This window comes from Equus quagga, chromosome 17 (assembly GCF_021613505.1).
Source record: "Equus quagga isolate Etosha38 chromosome 17, UCLA_HA_Equagga_1.0, whole genome shotgun sequence".
Taxonomy (NCBI): Eukaryota; Metazoa; Chordata; class Mammalia; order Perissodactyla; family Equidae; genus Equus; species Equus quagga.
In genome coordinates, this window is record NC_060283.1 from 16,889,525 (window position 1) to 16,908,611 (window position 19,087).

A 19,087-nucleotide genomic window follows, 5' to 3' on the forward strand; every position below is an offset into this window, starting at 1 on the left:
TTCAATTCAAATGCTTTATTTCTTCTTGATTCAGTTTTGGAAGGTTGTAAATTTCTAAGCATTTATCCTTTTCTTCCAGATTATCCAATTTTTTGGTGTATATCTTTTCATGGTATTACCTTGTAATCTTTTGCATTTCTGAGGTGTCCATTTTAATTTCTCCTCTATCATTTCTGATTTCATTTATTTGAGCCTTCATTCTTTTTTTCTTAGTGAATTTAGCTAAGAGTTTGTCAATTTAGTTTAGCTTTCAAGGAACCAGCTCTTGTTTCACTTATTTTTTTCTGTTATTTTAAAATCTCTATTTCATCTGTTTCTGCTCAGATTTTTATTTTCTTTCTCCTACTGATTTTGAGCTTGATTTTTCTTCTTTTTCCAGTTCTTTTTAGGTGCACTGTTAGATTGTTTACCTGGGATTTTTCTTGTTTGTGAGGTAGGCCTGAATTGCTATAAACTTTTCTCTTGGAACCTCTTTTGCTATATCTCATAGATTTTGGCATGTTGTATTTTCATTTTCATTTGTCTCCAGATAATTTTTGATTTCTCCTTTGCTTTCTTCATTGGCCCAATCATCGTTCAATAGCATTTTGTTTAATCTCCACATACTTGTGGCTTTTCTGATCTTCTTCCTGTAGTAGATTTCCAGTTTCATACTTTTGTGGTCAGAAAGGATGCTGTTTCAATCTTCCTAAATTTATTGAGACTTGTTTTGTGGCCTAATATGTGATCAATCCTAGAGAATATTCCATGTGCATTCGAAAAGAATGAGTATTCTGCAATTTTTGGATGGAATGTTCTACAAATACCTACCAAGTCCATCTGGTCTATTGTATCATTTAAGGCCAATGTTTCCCTATTGATCCTCTGTTTGGATGATCTATCCATTGTTATAAGTGAAGTGTTAAATCCACCTACTATTGTGTTACTGTCTATTTCTCCTTTTATGTCTGTTAATAATTGCTTTATATATTTAGGTGCTCCTATGTTGAAGGCATAGATATTTACAAGTGTTATAGCCTCTTGTTGTATGGTTCCCTTTATCAATATGTAGTGCCCTTCTTTTTCTCTTTTTGCGTTTTTTGTTTTAAAGTCTGTTTTTTTCTGATATAATTACAGCTACCCCAGTTTTCTTTTCTTTGCCATGTGCATGGAGTATCTTTTTCAAACATTCACTTTCAGTTTGTGAGTGTCTTTAGGTCTAAAACGTGACTCTTGTATGAAGCATATATATGAGTCTTGTTTTTTATTAATTCAATTGGCCACCTGATGCCTTTAGATTGGAGCATTTAGTCCATTGACCTTTAAAGTAGCTATTGATAAGTATGTACTTATTGCCATTTTGTTACTTGTTTCTGGGTATTTAAGTAGTTCTGTTCCTATTATTTTCTTGTCTTTCTCTCTTTCCTTGTGGCTTGATGGCTTTCTTTAGTATTGTGTTTGGGTTCCCTTCTTTTTTTTTTTTTGAGGAAGATTAGCCTTCAGCTAACTACTGCCAATCCTCCTCTTTTTGCTGAGGAAGACTGGCCCTGAGCTAACATCCATGCCCATCTTCCTCTACTTTATATGTGGGATGCCTACCACAACATGGCATGCCAAGCGGTGCCATGTCTGTACCCAGGATCTGAACAGGCAAACCCCAGGCCACTGAAAAGTGGAATGTGTGCACTTAACCTCTGCACCACTGGGCCAGCTCCTAGGTTCCTTTCTCTTAATTATTTGTGTATTTAATATAGGTTTCTGGTTTGTGACTACGATGAGGTTCATCTACAATGATCTGTGTCTATAGCAATCTATATTGAGTTGATAGTCTCTTTAGTTTGAGCTCTTTCTACAAACTCTACCATTGCTCCCCTCCTCTCACATTTTGTGTTTTTGATATCATAGCTAACCTCTTATTTGTGTGTGTGTGTGTGCATCCTTTACCTTCTTGTCATTGAAATAGATAATTTTACTACTTTTGTCTTTTGAGTTCCATATTATCTTCATTGGTGGTTGATCTGCTACCTTTACTGTATTTTTGCCTTTCGCAGTGATTTTATTGTCTCATTTGATAATTTTCCTTTTCCTATTTGTAGTCATCTCTTTCCCACTTAAATAAGCCACTTTAGCATTTCCTGTAAAACTGGTTTCTTGTTGATCAGCTCTTTTAAATTTTTGCCTTTTTGGGAAACTCATTTTCTCTCCTTCCATTCTGAGTGAAAACCTTGCTGAGTAGTGTATTCTTGGCTGCAGACTTTTTCCTTTCTACACTTTAAATATATCCTGCCACTCCATTCCAGCCTGCAAGGTTTTGCCTGAGAAGTCAGCCAATAGTCTTATGGGGTTTCCTTTGTATGCCACTTATTGCCTTTCTCTTCCAGCTCTTAGGATTCTCTCTTGATCTTTAATTTTTGACATTTTAATTACAATGTGTCTTGGTGTGGGCCTCTTTGTGTTTATCTTCTTTGGTGCTTTCTGTGCTTCCTGTACTTGGATGTCTGTTTCTTTCCTTAGGTTAGGAATGTTTTCAGCTATTATGTCTTCAAACAGATTCTCTACTCCTTTGTCTATGTCTTTTCCTTCTAGGACACTTATAATACCGAATATTAACATGCTTCATGTTGTCCCAGATTTCCCTTAGACCCTTCTCATTCTTTTTAATTCTTTTCTCTTTTATTGGTTCAACTTGGGATGATTTCCTCTAGTCTTTCTTCCAGCTCATTGATCCATTCTTCTGCATCTTCTACTCTGCTATTGAATCCATCTAGTGAATTTTTGATTTCCAGTATTGTATTCTTCATTTCTGATTGGTTCTTTTATATTTTTTCCAGGTCTTTGTTGATGTTCTCACTGTGTTCATCCGATCTTCTCCCAAGATCAATGCGCATCCTTACAAGTTTAAAATTCAGATACACCAGTCTACAACAGCCCTATTGAATTAGAATCTCTAGAGCTGTATACTGGAAATGTGCATTCTAACAAGAATTCCAAGTGATTCTGAAAGTACACCAAAGTTTAACAACAAAATGAGCAATAAATAAACCTAAAGGGGATATTTTTAAATGATCAATAATTTCCTGCCTTGGCCTTTCCTCAGTGGGCTTATATGCCAACATCAACCTACTTTTAAGTATACTGTTCACTTGGCTTCCCAAAATAGAAATTATATTATTTTCTCTTTGCCTTTAGAAAACCAACATCATTTTATGCTATTGCAAGAATTTCTCCATTGAAGTCACCTTTTGATCCAGAGCTTCTTTATAGCATTTTTCACCTCTGCCTTTCTGAGTGTGTAGATGAAAGGGTTTAACAAAGGAGTTATCATGGTATAAAACATAGCCACAGCTTTATCAATGGAGAAGTTGGTTACTGGACACAGATACACAAATATGCAGGGCACAAATAATAAAATGACCATGGTGATGGGAGAGACAGATGGAGAGGGCTTTGTGTCTCCCCTCCAAACTATAGGTCCTTAGACAGTGCAACATGACCACATAGGAAATCATCAAAAAGAGTAAGTTTAACAGGCAGAAGAATCAACTATTGGACAAACAAAGAGACCAAAGGTATGAATGTCCATGAAGATGAGTTTCAACAGAGGGTTAAATTCATACACGAAATGATCTATGACATTGGGGTCACAGAAGGGCAGCTAGACTGTGAAGAGGATCTAAATGGTTTCAAGGACAAAGGCTCCAGCCCAGGTCACTCTCACAAGAAGGCTATACATCTGTCCACTCAATATGGTCCTATAGTGCAGGGGATTGAAGAGGCCACATAGAGGTCATAGGCCCTCATTGTGAGAAGGATGATCTCAGCAGCACCAAAAATATACACAGCAAAGACTTGAGTCATACACTCCTTAAAGGAAATAACTTTTCTCAGAAAAAGAGTGTCAGCTAGCATTTTAAGGGTCATGAAGCAAGAACAGTAGCCATCTATAAGTGATGAATAAGACAGGAAGAAGTTCATGGGGGATCCTAGGACCTTATTGGTGCTGATAGTGATCATAATAAGCAGGTTGCCTGCCAAGGTGATCAAGTAGGCAATTAAGAACACAAGAAATGAAAATTTCTGAAGTTCCATATTTTGAGTCAAGCCCAGGAGGATGACTTCTGTCATGTTATTCATCCTCTTCATCAGTTCAGTTGAAGAGACAAGTGATTTTCCTGTAAAAAAAGGCACACTCACCCTTAATAATAACACCTTCACTTAATGCCTAAATATCCATAGAATGATTTATTTTTTCTAGTTTTACAGAAGGCAAAAGTAAGCACAAAACCAGATGAACTGTTTCATTTTTCAGATTCATAAATGTGACAATAAAGTTCGTATTAACTTTCTCCTTCATGATTTCTTTATTTTTTAAAATTTTCTACAGTAAAAATGTGTAACTTTTAAAATAAGAAAATAAAAATAGTATACATCAAATTTTAAGAGCCAATCCACCATATGGTCATATAAGTGGCACATTCACAAATACCCAAAGAGGCATGTATTTTACCCCAAAATGGCTGGACCTGTTTGCCAGTGAAAAATCCATCTTGTTCTACTAATTTGTCATACAAATAAACTCAAAGGTATATAAATATTCTTTCATGAGCTATACCTTTTCCTACTTTACCTGTCTGGAGTCGTCTTCCCTCCCTCCAGGCTGAAAAATGGTGTTGTGACCTCCTCCCAATGTCAGAGACTGTGCTAAATGTCCATTATAGCACTCGCCGCATTGTCTCACACTTACCACTCTTTATTTAAGAGTGTGGGTCGTTGAAGGCAAATATTTGTCTTACCACTATTGTAATCTTATGCATTTTTGTGTCCCTAGTGCTGACAAAAAAATAAACACTCACAAAGCATTTACTGAGAGAGCGAGAAGAAAAAATGAAGCAAGAAACAAAGAAAGTGGGAAAAAAAGGGTAAAGGGAAATTTAGAAATGCATTAAAGAACAAAGCAAGGGAAATGGACTTAAAATCTAAAGACTTAGTTTGGAATCCAGGATCTACTCCTTATTAAATATGCACCATTAATTTATTATATCTCTTGGTGCTTCAATTATTTTATATAATAAAGGAGGGATAAATATGGCTATATTTACAATTGTTGAGAAGATTAAATCATTTTAAACTTATTATTATTCTTGTTATATGATTTTACGGTTCTCTTGGGAGTATCACTAAGAAAACTTTCAGAATTGTCATTAAACATCTCCAGAAATTTAAAGATTCTGAAAATGTAAGCTAATTAACAGAGGAGAAATGGGGCAAACAATGAGAAATATCAACAAGAAAGCTTATTAGATTTTAAAAAAGCAAGTTATTAAAAAAATCCTTAAGACAAAGATTCTCTTACTGATTAGTTTCCTGCTTGTTTTGTGCGATTTATTGTTTACTCATTTCTTTAATTCATTTGCTAAAGCTGTATTCTGATATATAAAAATCTTATTCCTTCCAAATTTGACTCTTATGCCTGACTGTGGAATTTTCCAGGATACTGGAACATTTAAACCCAGTTCACTATCTAGGTAAATGATTTGTATTAGAATATTGTGCTTTAGTCTTATGATCTATGCATCTTTGTATTCACTGTGCTGGTCAGTGTTAGGTATTATAAAACGTTTGGTGAGAAAGCATGAACAGGGATGTGGAGAGAGAAAGAGAGAGAGGAGAGGAAAAGTGGAAGAAAGGAAAGGAGAAGAGAAAGGAAGGGGAGGAGAAAAGTTGAAATAAAGAAAGAAAAAGAAAAAAGAAGAGGAAAAAGGAGAAAAGTGGACATATAACAATTATCTAAGAAAGACGTTTCTTAAATTTTCTATTGAGGTTATGATAATTAACAACATTGTCAAATTTCATTTGCACATTATTATTTGTCAGTCACCATATAAGTGTTGCCCCTCACTCTTTGTGTCCACCCTCCATCTACCTGCCCCCTAGTAACCACTAAATACTTCTCTTTGTCCATGTGATGGTTTATCTTCCACATATGAGTAAAATCTTACAGTGTTTGTATTTCTCTGCCTTGATTATTTCTCTTAACACAATACCCTCAAGGTACAACCGTGTTGCTGCGAATCTGACAATTTTTTTCTTTTTTATGGCCGAATAGTATTCCATTGTGTGTGTGTGTGTGTGTGTGTGTGTGTGTGTTTGTATCATATATTCTTTATCCAATCATCAGTCAATGGGCACTTGGGTTGCTTCCATGTCTTGGCTATTGTAAATAATGTTGCAATGAATATAGGGGTGCATAAGTCTCTTTGACTTTTTGATTTCAATTTCTTTGGATAGATACCCAGTACTGGGGTAGCTAGGTCATATGGTATTTCTATTTTTAGTTTTTGGGAAATCTCCATACTGTTTTCCATTGTGGCTGCACCAGTTTGCATTCCAACCAGCAGTGTAAGGGCTCCCTTTTCTCCACATCCTCTCCAAAATTATTATTTTTTGTCTTGGTTTTGATAGCCGTTCTAACAGGTGTAAAGTGATATCTTACTGTAGTTTTGACTTGTGTTTCCATGATGATTAGTGATATTGAGTATCTTTTCATGTGCCTATTGTCCATCTGTATATCTTCTTTGGAGAAATGTCTGTTCATATCCTCTGGCCATTTTTTATTGGGTTCTTTGATTATTTGTTGTCCAGTTCTGTAAGTTCTTTATATATTATGGAGCTTAACCCCTTGTTGGATTTATGATTTGCAAATATTTTCTCCCAGTTGGTGGGTTGTCTTTTTGTTTTGATGCTGGTTTCCCTTGTCTTGTAGAAGCTCTTTAGTCTAATGAGGTCCCACTTGATTATTTTTTCTTCTGTTTCTCTTGTCTGAGTAGACAGGGTATTGAAAACATTCTTTTAAGACTGATGTCAACAAATGACCTGCCTATATTTTCTTCTAGAAGTTTTATAGTTTCAGGTCTTACTTTCAAGTCTTTGATCTATTGTGAGTTTATTTTGAGTATGGCATAAGATAATAGTCTACTTTCATTCTTTTACATGTGACCGTCCACTTTTCCCAATGTCATTTATTGAAGAGACTTTCCTTTCTCCATTGTATGTTCTTAGCTCGTTTGTTGAAGATTAGCTGTCCGTAGATGGGAGGTTTTATTTCTGGAGTTTCAATTCTGTTCCATTGATCTATGTGTCTGTTTTTGTAACAGTGCCATGCTGTTTTGATTACTATAGCTTCATAGCATATTTGGGAGTCAGGGATTGTGATGCCTCCAGCTTTGTATTTTTTTTTTCTCAGGATTGCTTTAGCAATTGGGGTCTTTTGTTGTCCCATGTGAATATTAAGATTCTCTGTTCTATTTCTGTGAAGAATGTCTTTCGGACTCTGATTGGGATTGAATTGAATCTGTAGTTTGCTTTAGGTATTATGGACATTTTAACTATGTTTATTCTTCCAATCCATGTGCCTGGAATGTATTTCCATTTCTTTATGTCTCATCAATTTTCTTCAGTAATGTCTTATAGTTTCCATTGGATAGGTCTTTCACTTCCTTGGTTAAATTTATTCCAAGATTTCTTTTCTTTTTATTGCAATTATGAATGGGATTGTGTCCTTGAGTCTTCTTTCTGTTAGTTAGTTTTAAAACATAGAAATGCAACACATTTATGTAAGTTGATTTTGTACCCTGAAAGTTTGCTGTAATCGTTGTTTATTTATAGATTTCCGAAGTAATCTTTAGGGTTTTCCACGTATAAAATCATGTTGTCTGAAAACAGAAAGTTTCACTTCTTCATTGCCTATTTGGATGCCTCATATTTCTTTTTCTTGCCTAATTGACCTGGTCAAGACCTCTAGCACTATGTTGAATAAGAGTGGTGAGAGTGGGCACACTTGTCTTGTTCCTGATCTCAGAGGGATGGCTTTCAATTTATCCCCATTGAGTATGATGTTAGCTGTGGATTTGTCATATATGACTTTTATTATGTTGAGGTACTTTCTTCTTTATTCATTTCATTGAGCACTTTTTATCATAAATGGATGTTAGACCTTGTCAAATGCTTTCTCTGCATCTATTGAGATGATTGCCTGTTTTTTTCCCCCTCATTTTGTTAATGTGGTGTATCATATTGTTTGACTTGTGGATGTTGAACCATCCCTGTGTCAGTGTTATTAATCCCACTTGATCCTGGTGTATGATCTTTTTAATATATTGCCATATTCAGTTTGCCAATATTTTGTTGAAGATTTTTGCATCTATGTTCATCATCAATATTGGCCTGTAACTTTCCTTCTTTGTGTTGTCTTTGGCTTTGGTATCAAGATAATGTTGGCTTCATAGAATTGATAGGAAGTGTTCCATCATCTTCAATTCTCTGGAATAGTTTTAGAAGGATAGGTATAGAATCTTCATTGAGTGTTTGGTAGAGTTCTCCAGAGAAGCTCTCTGGTTCTGGACTTTTATTTTGGGAGAGGTTTTTGATTACTGTTTCAATCTCTTTACTTGTGATTGGTCTATTCATATTTTCTATTTCTTGCTGATTCAGTTTTGGGAGGTTGTAAGAGTTTAAGAATTTATTCATTTCTTCTAGGCTGTTCAATTTGTTGGCACATAATTTTTCATAATATTTTACATTTCTGCAGTGCCTGTTGTAATTTCTTCTCTTTCATTTCTAATTTTATTTATTTGAGACTTCTCTCTTTTTTTCTTAGTGAGCCTGGCTAAGGGTTTGCGAATTTTGTTTATTTTCTTGAAGAACTAGCTCTTTGTTTCATTGATCCTTTCTAATGTCTTTTTTTTTCAATTTCACTTATTTTGGCTCTAATTTTTATTATTTCCCTCCTTCCACTGACTTTGGGCCTTGTTTGTTCTTCTTTTTCTAATTCTGTTAGGTGTAGTTTGAGATTGCTTATTGCAGATTTTTCTTGTTTGTTGAGGTGAGCCTGTATAGCAATGAATTTCCCTCTTAAGTGTGTTTTTACTGCCTCCCAAACTAGTCGGTATGGTGTGTTTTCATTTTCATTTGTCTCCAAATAATATTTGATTTCTTCAATGATCCATTGGTCGTTCAGGGGCATGTTGTTTAATCTCCACATCTTTCCCCTTTCCCAGATTTTTCAAGTAATTGATTTCTAGTTTCATAGCTTTAGGGTCTGAAAAGATGCTTGATATTATTTCAATCCTTTTAAATTTAAGAGGCTTGCTTTCTTTCTCAACATATGCTCTATCCTTGAGAATGTTCCATGCACACCTGACAAGAATGTATAACATTATGTCTTTGGATGAAGTGATCTGTCTATATATAATATTTAAGTTCATCTGGTCTGGTTTTTCATTTAAATCTACAATTTTCTTGTTGACTTTCTGTCTGGATGATCTATCCATGGTGTACGTGGGGTGTTGAGGTTCCCTACTATTATTGTATTGTTGTTAATATCTCCTTTTAGGTTTGTTCATAGTTGCTTTATGTACATTGGTGCTCCTGTGTTGGGTGCACATATGTTTGCAAGTGTTATGTCTCCTTGGTGGGGTGTCTGTTTTATCACTGTTTACTGCCCATCTTTGTCTCTCTTTACCTGTTTTATCTTGAATTCTGCTTTGTTTGATGTAAGTATGGCAATACCTGCTTTCTTTCGTTTGCCATTAGCTTGGAGCATCGTCCTCCATCTTTTCATTCTGAGTCTGTGTTTATCCTGGGGACTGAAATGCGTTTCCTGGAGGGAGGATATTGTTGGGTCCTGTTTTTTAATGCATCCTACCACTTTGTGTCTTTTGATCAGAGAATTCAATCCTTTTGCATTTAAAGTGATTATTGATATGTGAGGGCCTAAGGCTGCCATTTTATTGCTCATTTTCTGGTTCTACTGCATTTCCTTTTTTTCTCATCCTATGTATTTTGGACTACCAATTAAGTTAGGTAGTTTTCTACACTGGTTTTCTTAGTGTTCTCCTTATTTATAATTTGTTCCTCTGTTCTAATTATTTTTGTGGTTACCATGTGGTTTGTGTAAAAAGTCTCATACATGACATAGACCATCTTGTGATAGTCTCATTTCCTTAGATTAACCCTGTTCCGTACCTTTCCTCTTCCCTTTCTATGTTGTTATTGTCACATCTTATTTCATCTTGTGCTGTGAGTCTGTGGGTACAATGACAAGATTATATTTATCCTTGGTGTTTTCTTCCCATTTCCCTTTCCCTTTAATGTTGTAATTAAGCATTTGCTAACTTGTTCTGATGGAGAGCTCCAATTTTCTGATTTTGTCTATCTACTAATCTCCTTGTTCAGGTTTTATAACTCCTCTCTTTTCTTTCTTTCTTTTTTTTAAGTATGAGGGTCTTCCTGAAGACTTCTTATAGGGGGAGTTCTTGCGGTGATGAACTCCCTTAACTTTTTTTTATCTGGGAAAGTTTTCAGTTCTTTCACATTTGAAGGATATTTTCACTGGATAGAGTATTCTTGGCTGAAAGTTTTTGTCTTTAAGAATTTTGAATATATCATTCCTCTGTCTCCTAGCCTGGCAGTGTTCTGCTGGTAAATCTGCTGACAGCCTGATACGTGTTCCTTTGTAAGTTATTTTCTTCTGCTTTGATGTCCTTAATATTTTTTCTTTTTGAATCACTTTTGCCAGCATTACCACTATATGCTTTAAAGTTGTTCTTTTTACATTGATAAATTTAGGAGCTCTATTGGCTTCTTTCACATGGATTTCCAGATCTCTCCCCAGATTTGGGAAGATCTCAGCTGGTATTTCTTTGAACAAGCTTTCTGCTCCATTCTCCTTCTAATCCCTCTTTGTGATACCTATAATCCTTATGTTGTATTTTCTATTTGAGTTGGATACTTCTTGGAGAGTTCCTTAATTTCTTTTTAGTCTTAGTTCTCTCTCCTCCTCTATCTGAAGCATTTCTATATTCTTGTCCTCCAGACTGCTAATTCTGTCCTCCACAATATCAATTCTATGTTCAAAGAGTACAGATTTTTATCTAAACCATTGTGTTTTTCATCTCCAACATTTATGATTGGTTCTTCATAGTTTCAAGCTTTTTTGTGACATGGCTCCTGCATTAGTTGAGTTGTTTATCTGTATTCTATTTTAACTCATTGGGTTTTTTAAAGATAGCTATTTTCAATTCCTTTTCATGTAGGTTATAGATGTCTATGTCTTCAGGATTGATTTCTGGGTATTTATCATTTTCATTCTCTTATGGAGATTTAATATATTTTTCATACTGCGTTATGGTGAGGATTTGTGGTTCCACATAGAGATGGCATTTAGTTACTGCTTCCACTTGCTGCCACTAAGGGGAGGTTGCAGAAGCTGTATAGTCTGCTCCCACCATGATCCCCATCTACTGTTCCTGCCCAAGCCTAGGCCACTCCTTCTGATCACAGTGGCACTGTAGTGTCTCCCACCAACTGTGGGAACAATCCGATGGGAGTTCCAGGTTGCTTCTGCCTGCTCCCACAGACCTGTATAGGCAAGCTCCCCCACTAGGGACTGCACCAGTGTTATGCACTTTCAATGCAGCTGGGAGCTTGTTTTCCCAGACTCACAGCTCCATTGCCATCTGTTTCTAGGTTGTATCAGCTGTTGTGCTTGGTGGTTTGGGCCTCCCCACTGTGTCTGATCCTGTGCTACTCTCTGGGTCTGTGGTGGGATTGTGAACTCACCTACTGGTCTAGAGAGGATCACACAGGGGCTCATGGCTGCTATCCCACAGTCTCGCCAGTCATACTGCCCCTTTGGGGCTGCTGTGATACTGTGGATGTTTGAAGTAGGTGATGGCACTTTCACCTGGGCTGCAGATATGCCACTGTCTGTTCCTAGGTCACACTAGCCTTTGAGCTTTGTGGGCGGGGCCTCCCAAATGGAACAAAGTCAAAGACACTCCCTGGGGCTGCAGCAAGAGTTTGGACTTTCCCATTGAACCTGGCAGCTATATGCTATGGCTCAAGGTTGCCACCAGGCACTCCCATGACCCTGTTGTGTCTCACTTGCCCTTTCAGGGCCACAGCAGAGGTATGGTGTTTAATGCAGCTGGGGGTTTGTTTTCCTAGACTCTGCTCCTATGTCACACCAGCCTTTGTGCTTGGTGGGCAGGCCTCTCCACTAGGGCTGAGCTGAGTCACTGTCTTAGTCAGTGGTGGGACCATGGATTTTCCCACTGGACCAAGGAGAAATCACATTGGGGCTCAGTGTTGTCACCCCCTGTTCCTATGGCCCCACTGGGTCTCACTTACCCATTTTGGGCTGCAGCAGATCTATGGGTATTTAAGGCAGCCAGGGGTTTGTTCACCCAGACTCACAGCCATGTTGTATCTGCTCCTAAGTCACATCAGCCTTTGTGCTTAGTGGGTTAGGCCCCTCCACTAGGGCCAATCAGGCCCTTGGTCTGCAGTGGGACTGTGGATTTTCCCACTGGACCAAAGAGGAAGTACAGGGGCTCAGGGCTGCAGTCACCTGTTTCCATAGTTGTGCTGAGGCAGATATCCACCCTCACGGCCATGGGGTGCTAGGGTGAGAGCTTCAGCTGGGAAAGCACTTGCTCACAGGTACTTGACATTGGAGGCTGGATAGTTCTCACCTATAGCCCCTCCTCTCTGCAAGTAGTTCATCCTCCTTTCAATTTATAGCAGCACACGTCTCTCAGGCATCCTGAGGTGCTGTGTGAGTATCCTTTGTTGATCAATGAAAGTCCCTTTAGTTGTAGTTCAAAGGGGGAGAGACAAAGGGAACCACTCACTCTGCCATGTTGCTGACATCACTTGATAAATGTATTTTTTAATGTGCTGAATGAGATTCACGTAGCTATATACAATTGAATATACTTTTCTGATCCTGAGAAAGATGTAGGTCAGAGAAATGTAGAAGCCTTGAGCATATAGATGGGAATTACAGACATAAAATTATTAGACATCACCAAGGGACAGTGTGAGTTTTGTCAACCATGAGTGCTCATCAGTGATCTCTCAAAAGATCCATAACCATTTTGATGTTTTTAGTAAAAAAAAACAAAAAAGATCCCAAAACAGAACTCTAAACATCAATTTGTATATTTTTAGGGGTTCAGTAGGATAGTAAATCTATAAAATAAAAATAGGCTACGAAGGAAATAAAAATCAGCCTGGCATCAGACTTTTTGTCCCCAAAACGGAAACTTGGAGCTAATGGAAAAATGTTTTTAATTCTTTCAAGGGAAAACAATTGTAATTTTTAATTCTATATCGTGTAATATAGAATTCAAATATGAGAATAAAATATATTTTCAGACATGCAAGGACTCAGAAATTTTATTGGTTGAACATTATGAATAGGAAATATATCTTAATAAAATACTAGCAATCTGAATTCAACACATCCAAAAGGTTATACACCAAAGCCAACTGGGATTAATCTCTGGGATACAAGATTGGTTAAAATATGCAAATCAATGTGATATACTACTTTAACAGAATGAAAGATAAAAATCACATGATCATCTTAGTAGACATAGAAAAAACATTTGATGAAGTCCCACACCATTTCATGCTAAAAACTTTCAGCAAAATAGATTTCAAAGGAAATTTCTGGGGCTGGGCCCATGGCTATATGGTTAAAGTTCTGCACTCTCCACTTCGGTGGTTGAGTGTTCATGGGTTCAGATCTCAGGTTCAGATCCTGGGTGTGAACCAACTGCATTCATCAGCCATGCTGTGCAGACATCACACATAACAAGTAGAAAGATATTGGCACAGATGTTAGCTCAGGGGCAATCTTCCTTAAACAAAATAAAGGAGGAGGATTGGCAATGTATGTTAACTCAGGGTGAATCTTCCTCACAAAAAAAGGAAATTCCCCAACACAATAAAGACCATTATGAAAAGCCCACAGATAACATGATAATCAATTGGGAAAAATGGACAGCTTTTCCTCTAAGATGGGATACAAGATGAGGAAGCTCACTGTCACTACTTCTATTCAACATAGAACTAGAAGTACTAGCAAGAAGAGACAAGAACAAGAAATAAAGGTATCTAAATTAGAAAGAAAGAACTAAAATTAGCTACTTTCAGATAACGTAACCATATATGTAGAACACCCTAAAAACTCTACTAAGAAAAATGTTAGAACTAATAAACAAATTCAGTAAAGATAGAGGATACAAAATCAACAAATAAAAATTACTTGTATTTCTTCACACCAACAATAAACTGTATGAAAAAGAAATAAAGAAAATAATCCCATTTACAATAGCATCAAAAAAGAATTAAATATTTAGGAATAAATTTAACCAAGGAAGTGAAAGATTTCTACACTGAAATCTATAAGACATTGATTAAAGAAATTGAAAAAGACACAAATAAATGGAAAGATACCCCATGTTCATGGATTGGAAGAATTAATATTGTTAAAATGCCCAGACTACCCAAAGCTATCCATAGATTCAATGAAATCCTTATCAAAATTCCAATGACATTTTTCAGAGAAATGGAAGAAATAATCCTAAAATATGTGTGAAATCACGAAAGACCTGACTAACCAAACCAATCCTGAGAAAGGAGAACAAAGCTGAAGGCATCACACTTCCATTTCCTGATTTCAAACTATGTTTCAAAGCTATAGTAATCAAAACAGTATGGTACTGGCATAAAAACAGACACCTAGATCAGTGAAACAGAACTGAGAACCCAGAAATAAATACAGTGAATTAATATTTGACAAGGATGCTAGGACTACTTAATGAGAAATGAATAGTCTTTTCAATAAATGATATTGTGGAAACTGGATATTGACATACAGAGAATGAAATTGGACTCTTATCTTACACCACATACAAACATCAATTCAAAAATAGATTAAATACTTAAATGTAAGACCCGAAACCAAAAAACCACTAGAAGAAAACATTTTTTAAAAAACTTATTTACAGTAGTCTTACAAATGATTTTTTGAATTTGCTTCTCTTTTCATCTTGCTCATGATGTAGCTTCTAAAAGCATGTGTTTCCTTTTTTTGAGGGGACAGGGAACAGGAGAGACATCCAGTGGCACTGACAATAATACCTTCTGGACAGTTTCCCATTGAGTTTCAGTAGCACCTCTGAAGTCAGATTCCAGTGAATCTACAGACACCCCAGAGATCAGGTTCCCAACACAGCTGAGCTGTACTGTACTAGAGTTTTCCCTGCAAGCCTTGGTCCACCTGCACCCTAGAGGTTGGTTTCCTGCTTGTCTGTCCAAACCACAGTTCCTTTCTCATCAGCTTGGCCCAGCAGCATGACAGCAGGATGCTCCCAGCTGGCCAGTCCCTTTCATGCCTGCCAGCTTCTGTCCAGTTACCAGGAACTAGTTCTGGCCCATGATACCCCAATGAAATTCTCTGCTATTCAATGGGTAACAAGTAGACCTTCTCCAAAAGATTGGAATCCCAGCCTTGGGGAGGAGTTCCACCTTCTAAATGGGATCCTTCCTTGGATATCCATTTCTCAGTCTCAGGGCATTCTTTTTATTTATTTTTTTGACTTTTTAATTTTTATTGAGCTACTGATAAGTTAAAATCTTGTGAAATTTAAGTTGTACATTATTGTTTGTCAGTCGTGTTGTAGGTGCACCCCTTCACCCTTTGTGCCCACCCCCACCCCACCTTTCCCCTGGTCACCACTAATCTGTTCTCTTTGTCTTCACTTTTAAATTCCTAATATGAGTGGAGTCATACAGAGATTGTCCTTCTCTATCTGGCTTATTTCACTTAACATAATTCCCTCAAGGTCCATCCATGTTGCTGCAAATGGGACAATTTTGTTCTTTTTTATGGCTGAGTAGTATTCCATTGTATACATATACCACATCTTCTTTATCCAATCATCTGTTGATGGGCACTTAGGTTGCTTCCATGCCTTGGCTATTGTCGATAATGCTGCAATGAACATTAGGGTGTATGGGACTTTTGGAATTGCTGATTTCAGGTTATTTGGATAGATACCCAGTAGTGGGATAGGTGGGTCATATGGTAGTTCTATTTTTAATTTTTTGAGGAATCTCCATACTGTTTTCCATAGTGGCTGCACCAGTTTGCATTCCCACCAGCAGTGTATGAGGGTTCCTTTTTCTCCACAACCTCTCCAACATTTGTTACTATTAGTTTCAGATATTTTTGTCATTCTAACAGGTGTAAGGTGATATCTTGGTGTGGTTTTGATTTGCATTTCTCAGGGCATTCTTTAGAGTACTCATTACACCTTTGTAGTTGATGCCTTGATATAATTAATAACTGTATGTAAACTTACCCTATTCCAATTACTAGGTGGTCTGTCTCCTGACTGGACCCTGACTGACACAATATAGAAAATGCCTGATGCAATGTCAGCCTTATAGGCATTTGACAAACAGTATCTCTTTTTACTATACAACCAAGATTTAATGAACAAAAAATTCATGTAAAGAAAGAATTTATATTGTATTGAGGCTACAGTCCAAAGTACAGGAATATTGTTAAACATCTTGTTTTCATTTATCAGTCATAATCGACATCTCAATGTTACGTATTAAGATTATTTTAATACCAATCCAATGTTCTAGGTTCACACCTTTTAGCTTATAAAGATAGTTCAGATTTCCAGGTAATAGATAAATATTTATTGGTTAAGAAACAGCAAGTTGGATGACAAAAGTGTAGGATGGGAGACAGTAAGACTGGATTCCAGTCCAAGATTTAGCTCTGTGATGAAGTGACTATCTGTATGCATTATCCAATCTCTTGTTAGAGTTGATGTCTTCATCTACAGATCAAGAGGCTTGGATTAAATTACCTCTATTAGTTCCATCTATAACACTCAATGACTCTGCTTAATCACTATCTCAAGTTACTTTTTTCCACCAGAGCTTCCTCATAGCATTTTTCACCTCTGCATTTCTGAGAGTGTAGATTAAAGGATTTAAGATAGGAGCCACTATAGTATAAAAGACAGCCACAGCTTTATCAATGGGCAGAGTGATCACTGGGTGCAGATACACAAACATGCAGGGCACAAAACATAAGACTACTACTATGATGTGAGAGATACAGGTGGAGAGGGCTTTGTGCCTCCCCTCCAAGCTATAGTTCTTTACAGAGCACAAGATGACCACATAGGAGACCACCAAGAGAAAGAAGTTTAACATGCAGATGAACCCACTGTTGGCAGCAACAAAGAGACCAAGGGTATGAGTGTCCATGCAGACAAGTTTCAACAAAGGGTACAAGTCACACATGAAATGATCTATGACATTGGGGCCACAGAAGGGCAGCCAGACTATAAAGAGGATATGAATGGTTGCATGAAGAAATCCTCCAGCCCAGGCCACTTTCAGCAGGAGAATACACAGCCTGTGACACATGACAATCATATAATGCAGAGGTTTGCAGATGGCCACATAGTGGTCATAGGCCATCACCATCAGCAGGATGATCTCAGTAGCACCAAAAATATGTTCTGGATAGACTTGAGCCATACATCCATTAAAGGAGATAATTTTCTTCTTGTGAAGGGAGTCCACAATCAGCTTAGGAGCTGAAGAAGAAGAATATATTGCATCTATCAAAGAAAGGTGGGTCAGGAAGATGTACATGGGGGAGTTCAGAGCATGACTGGTGGTAATGGTAACCACAGTGAGTAGGTTGCCTGACAGTGTCACCAGATATAGAAACAAAAATACCACAAACACAAGTTTCTGCATTTTGGCGTTCTGTGTAAGACCTATCAAAATGAACTCAGTCACATTTCTTTTACTCTCCATCTCTGTGGTATGGGTGATAAAAACTCCTGGAAGGACTGCTCTACCCTAAAAAAAGAGAGTGAAAGAAAGAAAGGGAAGAAGAATTATGAAAGAATGAAATAGTCCAAAACTCTGCCTTTTAACAGTACTCTGAGAATCTCACAGATGATTGCTTATCTTCCCAAAACTCCCTAGGAATAGGTACCTCAAAACTTCTGTTAGTTGGCTCTCTTAGTCTTTTATTATTCTTCCTCAAAAATATTCTAAGACATAGAAAACCCAGAATAAATGAACTCCATTTCCCTGAGTCAGAGTAGTCTTTACAAAACTTCATTTGGACATCAATATGATGGAATAATGTAGTCATTAGAAGTGATAATTTGGGAGACTAACAAGACTTAGAAAAAAATATGAAATGACATGAATAAAAACCCCACAAGATAGTCTGTATATCCTAATTATAACTAAGTAAATATACTATAGGTAAAGATCTAGTGAATGATTGTTAAAGAATTAGTATTAAAAGATTACAGGTTTTATATATATCTTTTAAGTATAAAATTCAAGTTCAAAAATTTCTCATAAAATTTGATATAGGTTTCATTTGATCTATGTTAAAACATTTGTCTAGAAGTGTTGGAGACATCAGTTTGGGCAGAAGACCAATTTGTTTGGTTTGTATGTTTGTTTCTGTGTGGTGTGGGAGAAAAACAGGCAGATCAAAACTGTAAAAGAGAACTGTTTCTTTTTAAATTTATTTTCTAAATTTTATGTATTTACTTTTGAGGAATATTATCCCTGAGCTAACATCTGATGCCAATCCTCCTCTTTTTGCTGAGAAGGACTGGCCCTGAGCTAACATTCATGCCCATCTTCCTCTGCTTTATATGTGGGATGCCTGCCACAGCATAGCTTGACAAGCAGTGTGTAGATCTGCACCCAGCATCTGAACCAGCGAACCCTGGGCTGCAGAGGCAGAATGTATGAAGTTAACCATTGCACCAATGGGCTGACTCTGAGAACTATTTTTAAGTATATTCTAATTACTTCAAGATTTGCAAGAAACTGAGGTAATTAGTGAAATAATGAGGATGAATGAGTCAAGTGTGGGGTTTTTCTCTGATTTCTACCTTGAAATACAACCTCTGTCATAGACCATCACAGAATTATAAAAACATATTTGGTGTTGGTTCTCCCAAGGGCGATCTCCTCTAGGTAAGTGCTGGCAATTAGAAGTGCCCTCAACTTTCTTCTCAAGAGTTCTTGTCCCTGGAAGAATTCTATGATGCATCAGGCTAAGTAGAAGGGAGACCAGTATCTTGGGGCTTGGAACTATAAAGCTACCTGCTCAATGAAGCATTTGTGGGATCATCTAGAAGATGTTTTCTTTCCATGTACCTCATTATGTGCCTTGCCCACGTGTAAC

The 19,087-nt window shown here is 37.0% G+C and overlaps 1 protein-coding gene and 1 pseudogene across 1 annotated transcript; both read right to left on the minus strand.

Moving 5' to 3' along the window:
- Positions 1–3,214: 3,214 nt before the first annotated feature.
- Positions 3,215–12,172, minus strand: LOC124229129 (olfactory receptor 4C12-like; annotated as a pseudogene).
- Positions 12,173–16,764: 4,592 nt separating this feature from the next.
- LOC124229279 (olfactory receptor 4C12-like) lies at positions 16,765–17,682 on the minus strand. The gene has a single exon (XM_046644416.1). The coding sequence runs from the start codon at positions 17,680–17,682 to the stop codon at positions 16,765–16,767; it is 918 nt and encodes a 305-aa protein (XP_046500372.1).
- Between the last annotated feature and the right edge of the window lie 1,405 nt (positions 17,683–19,087).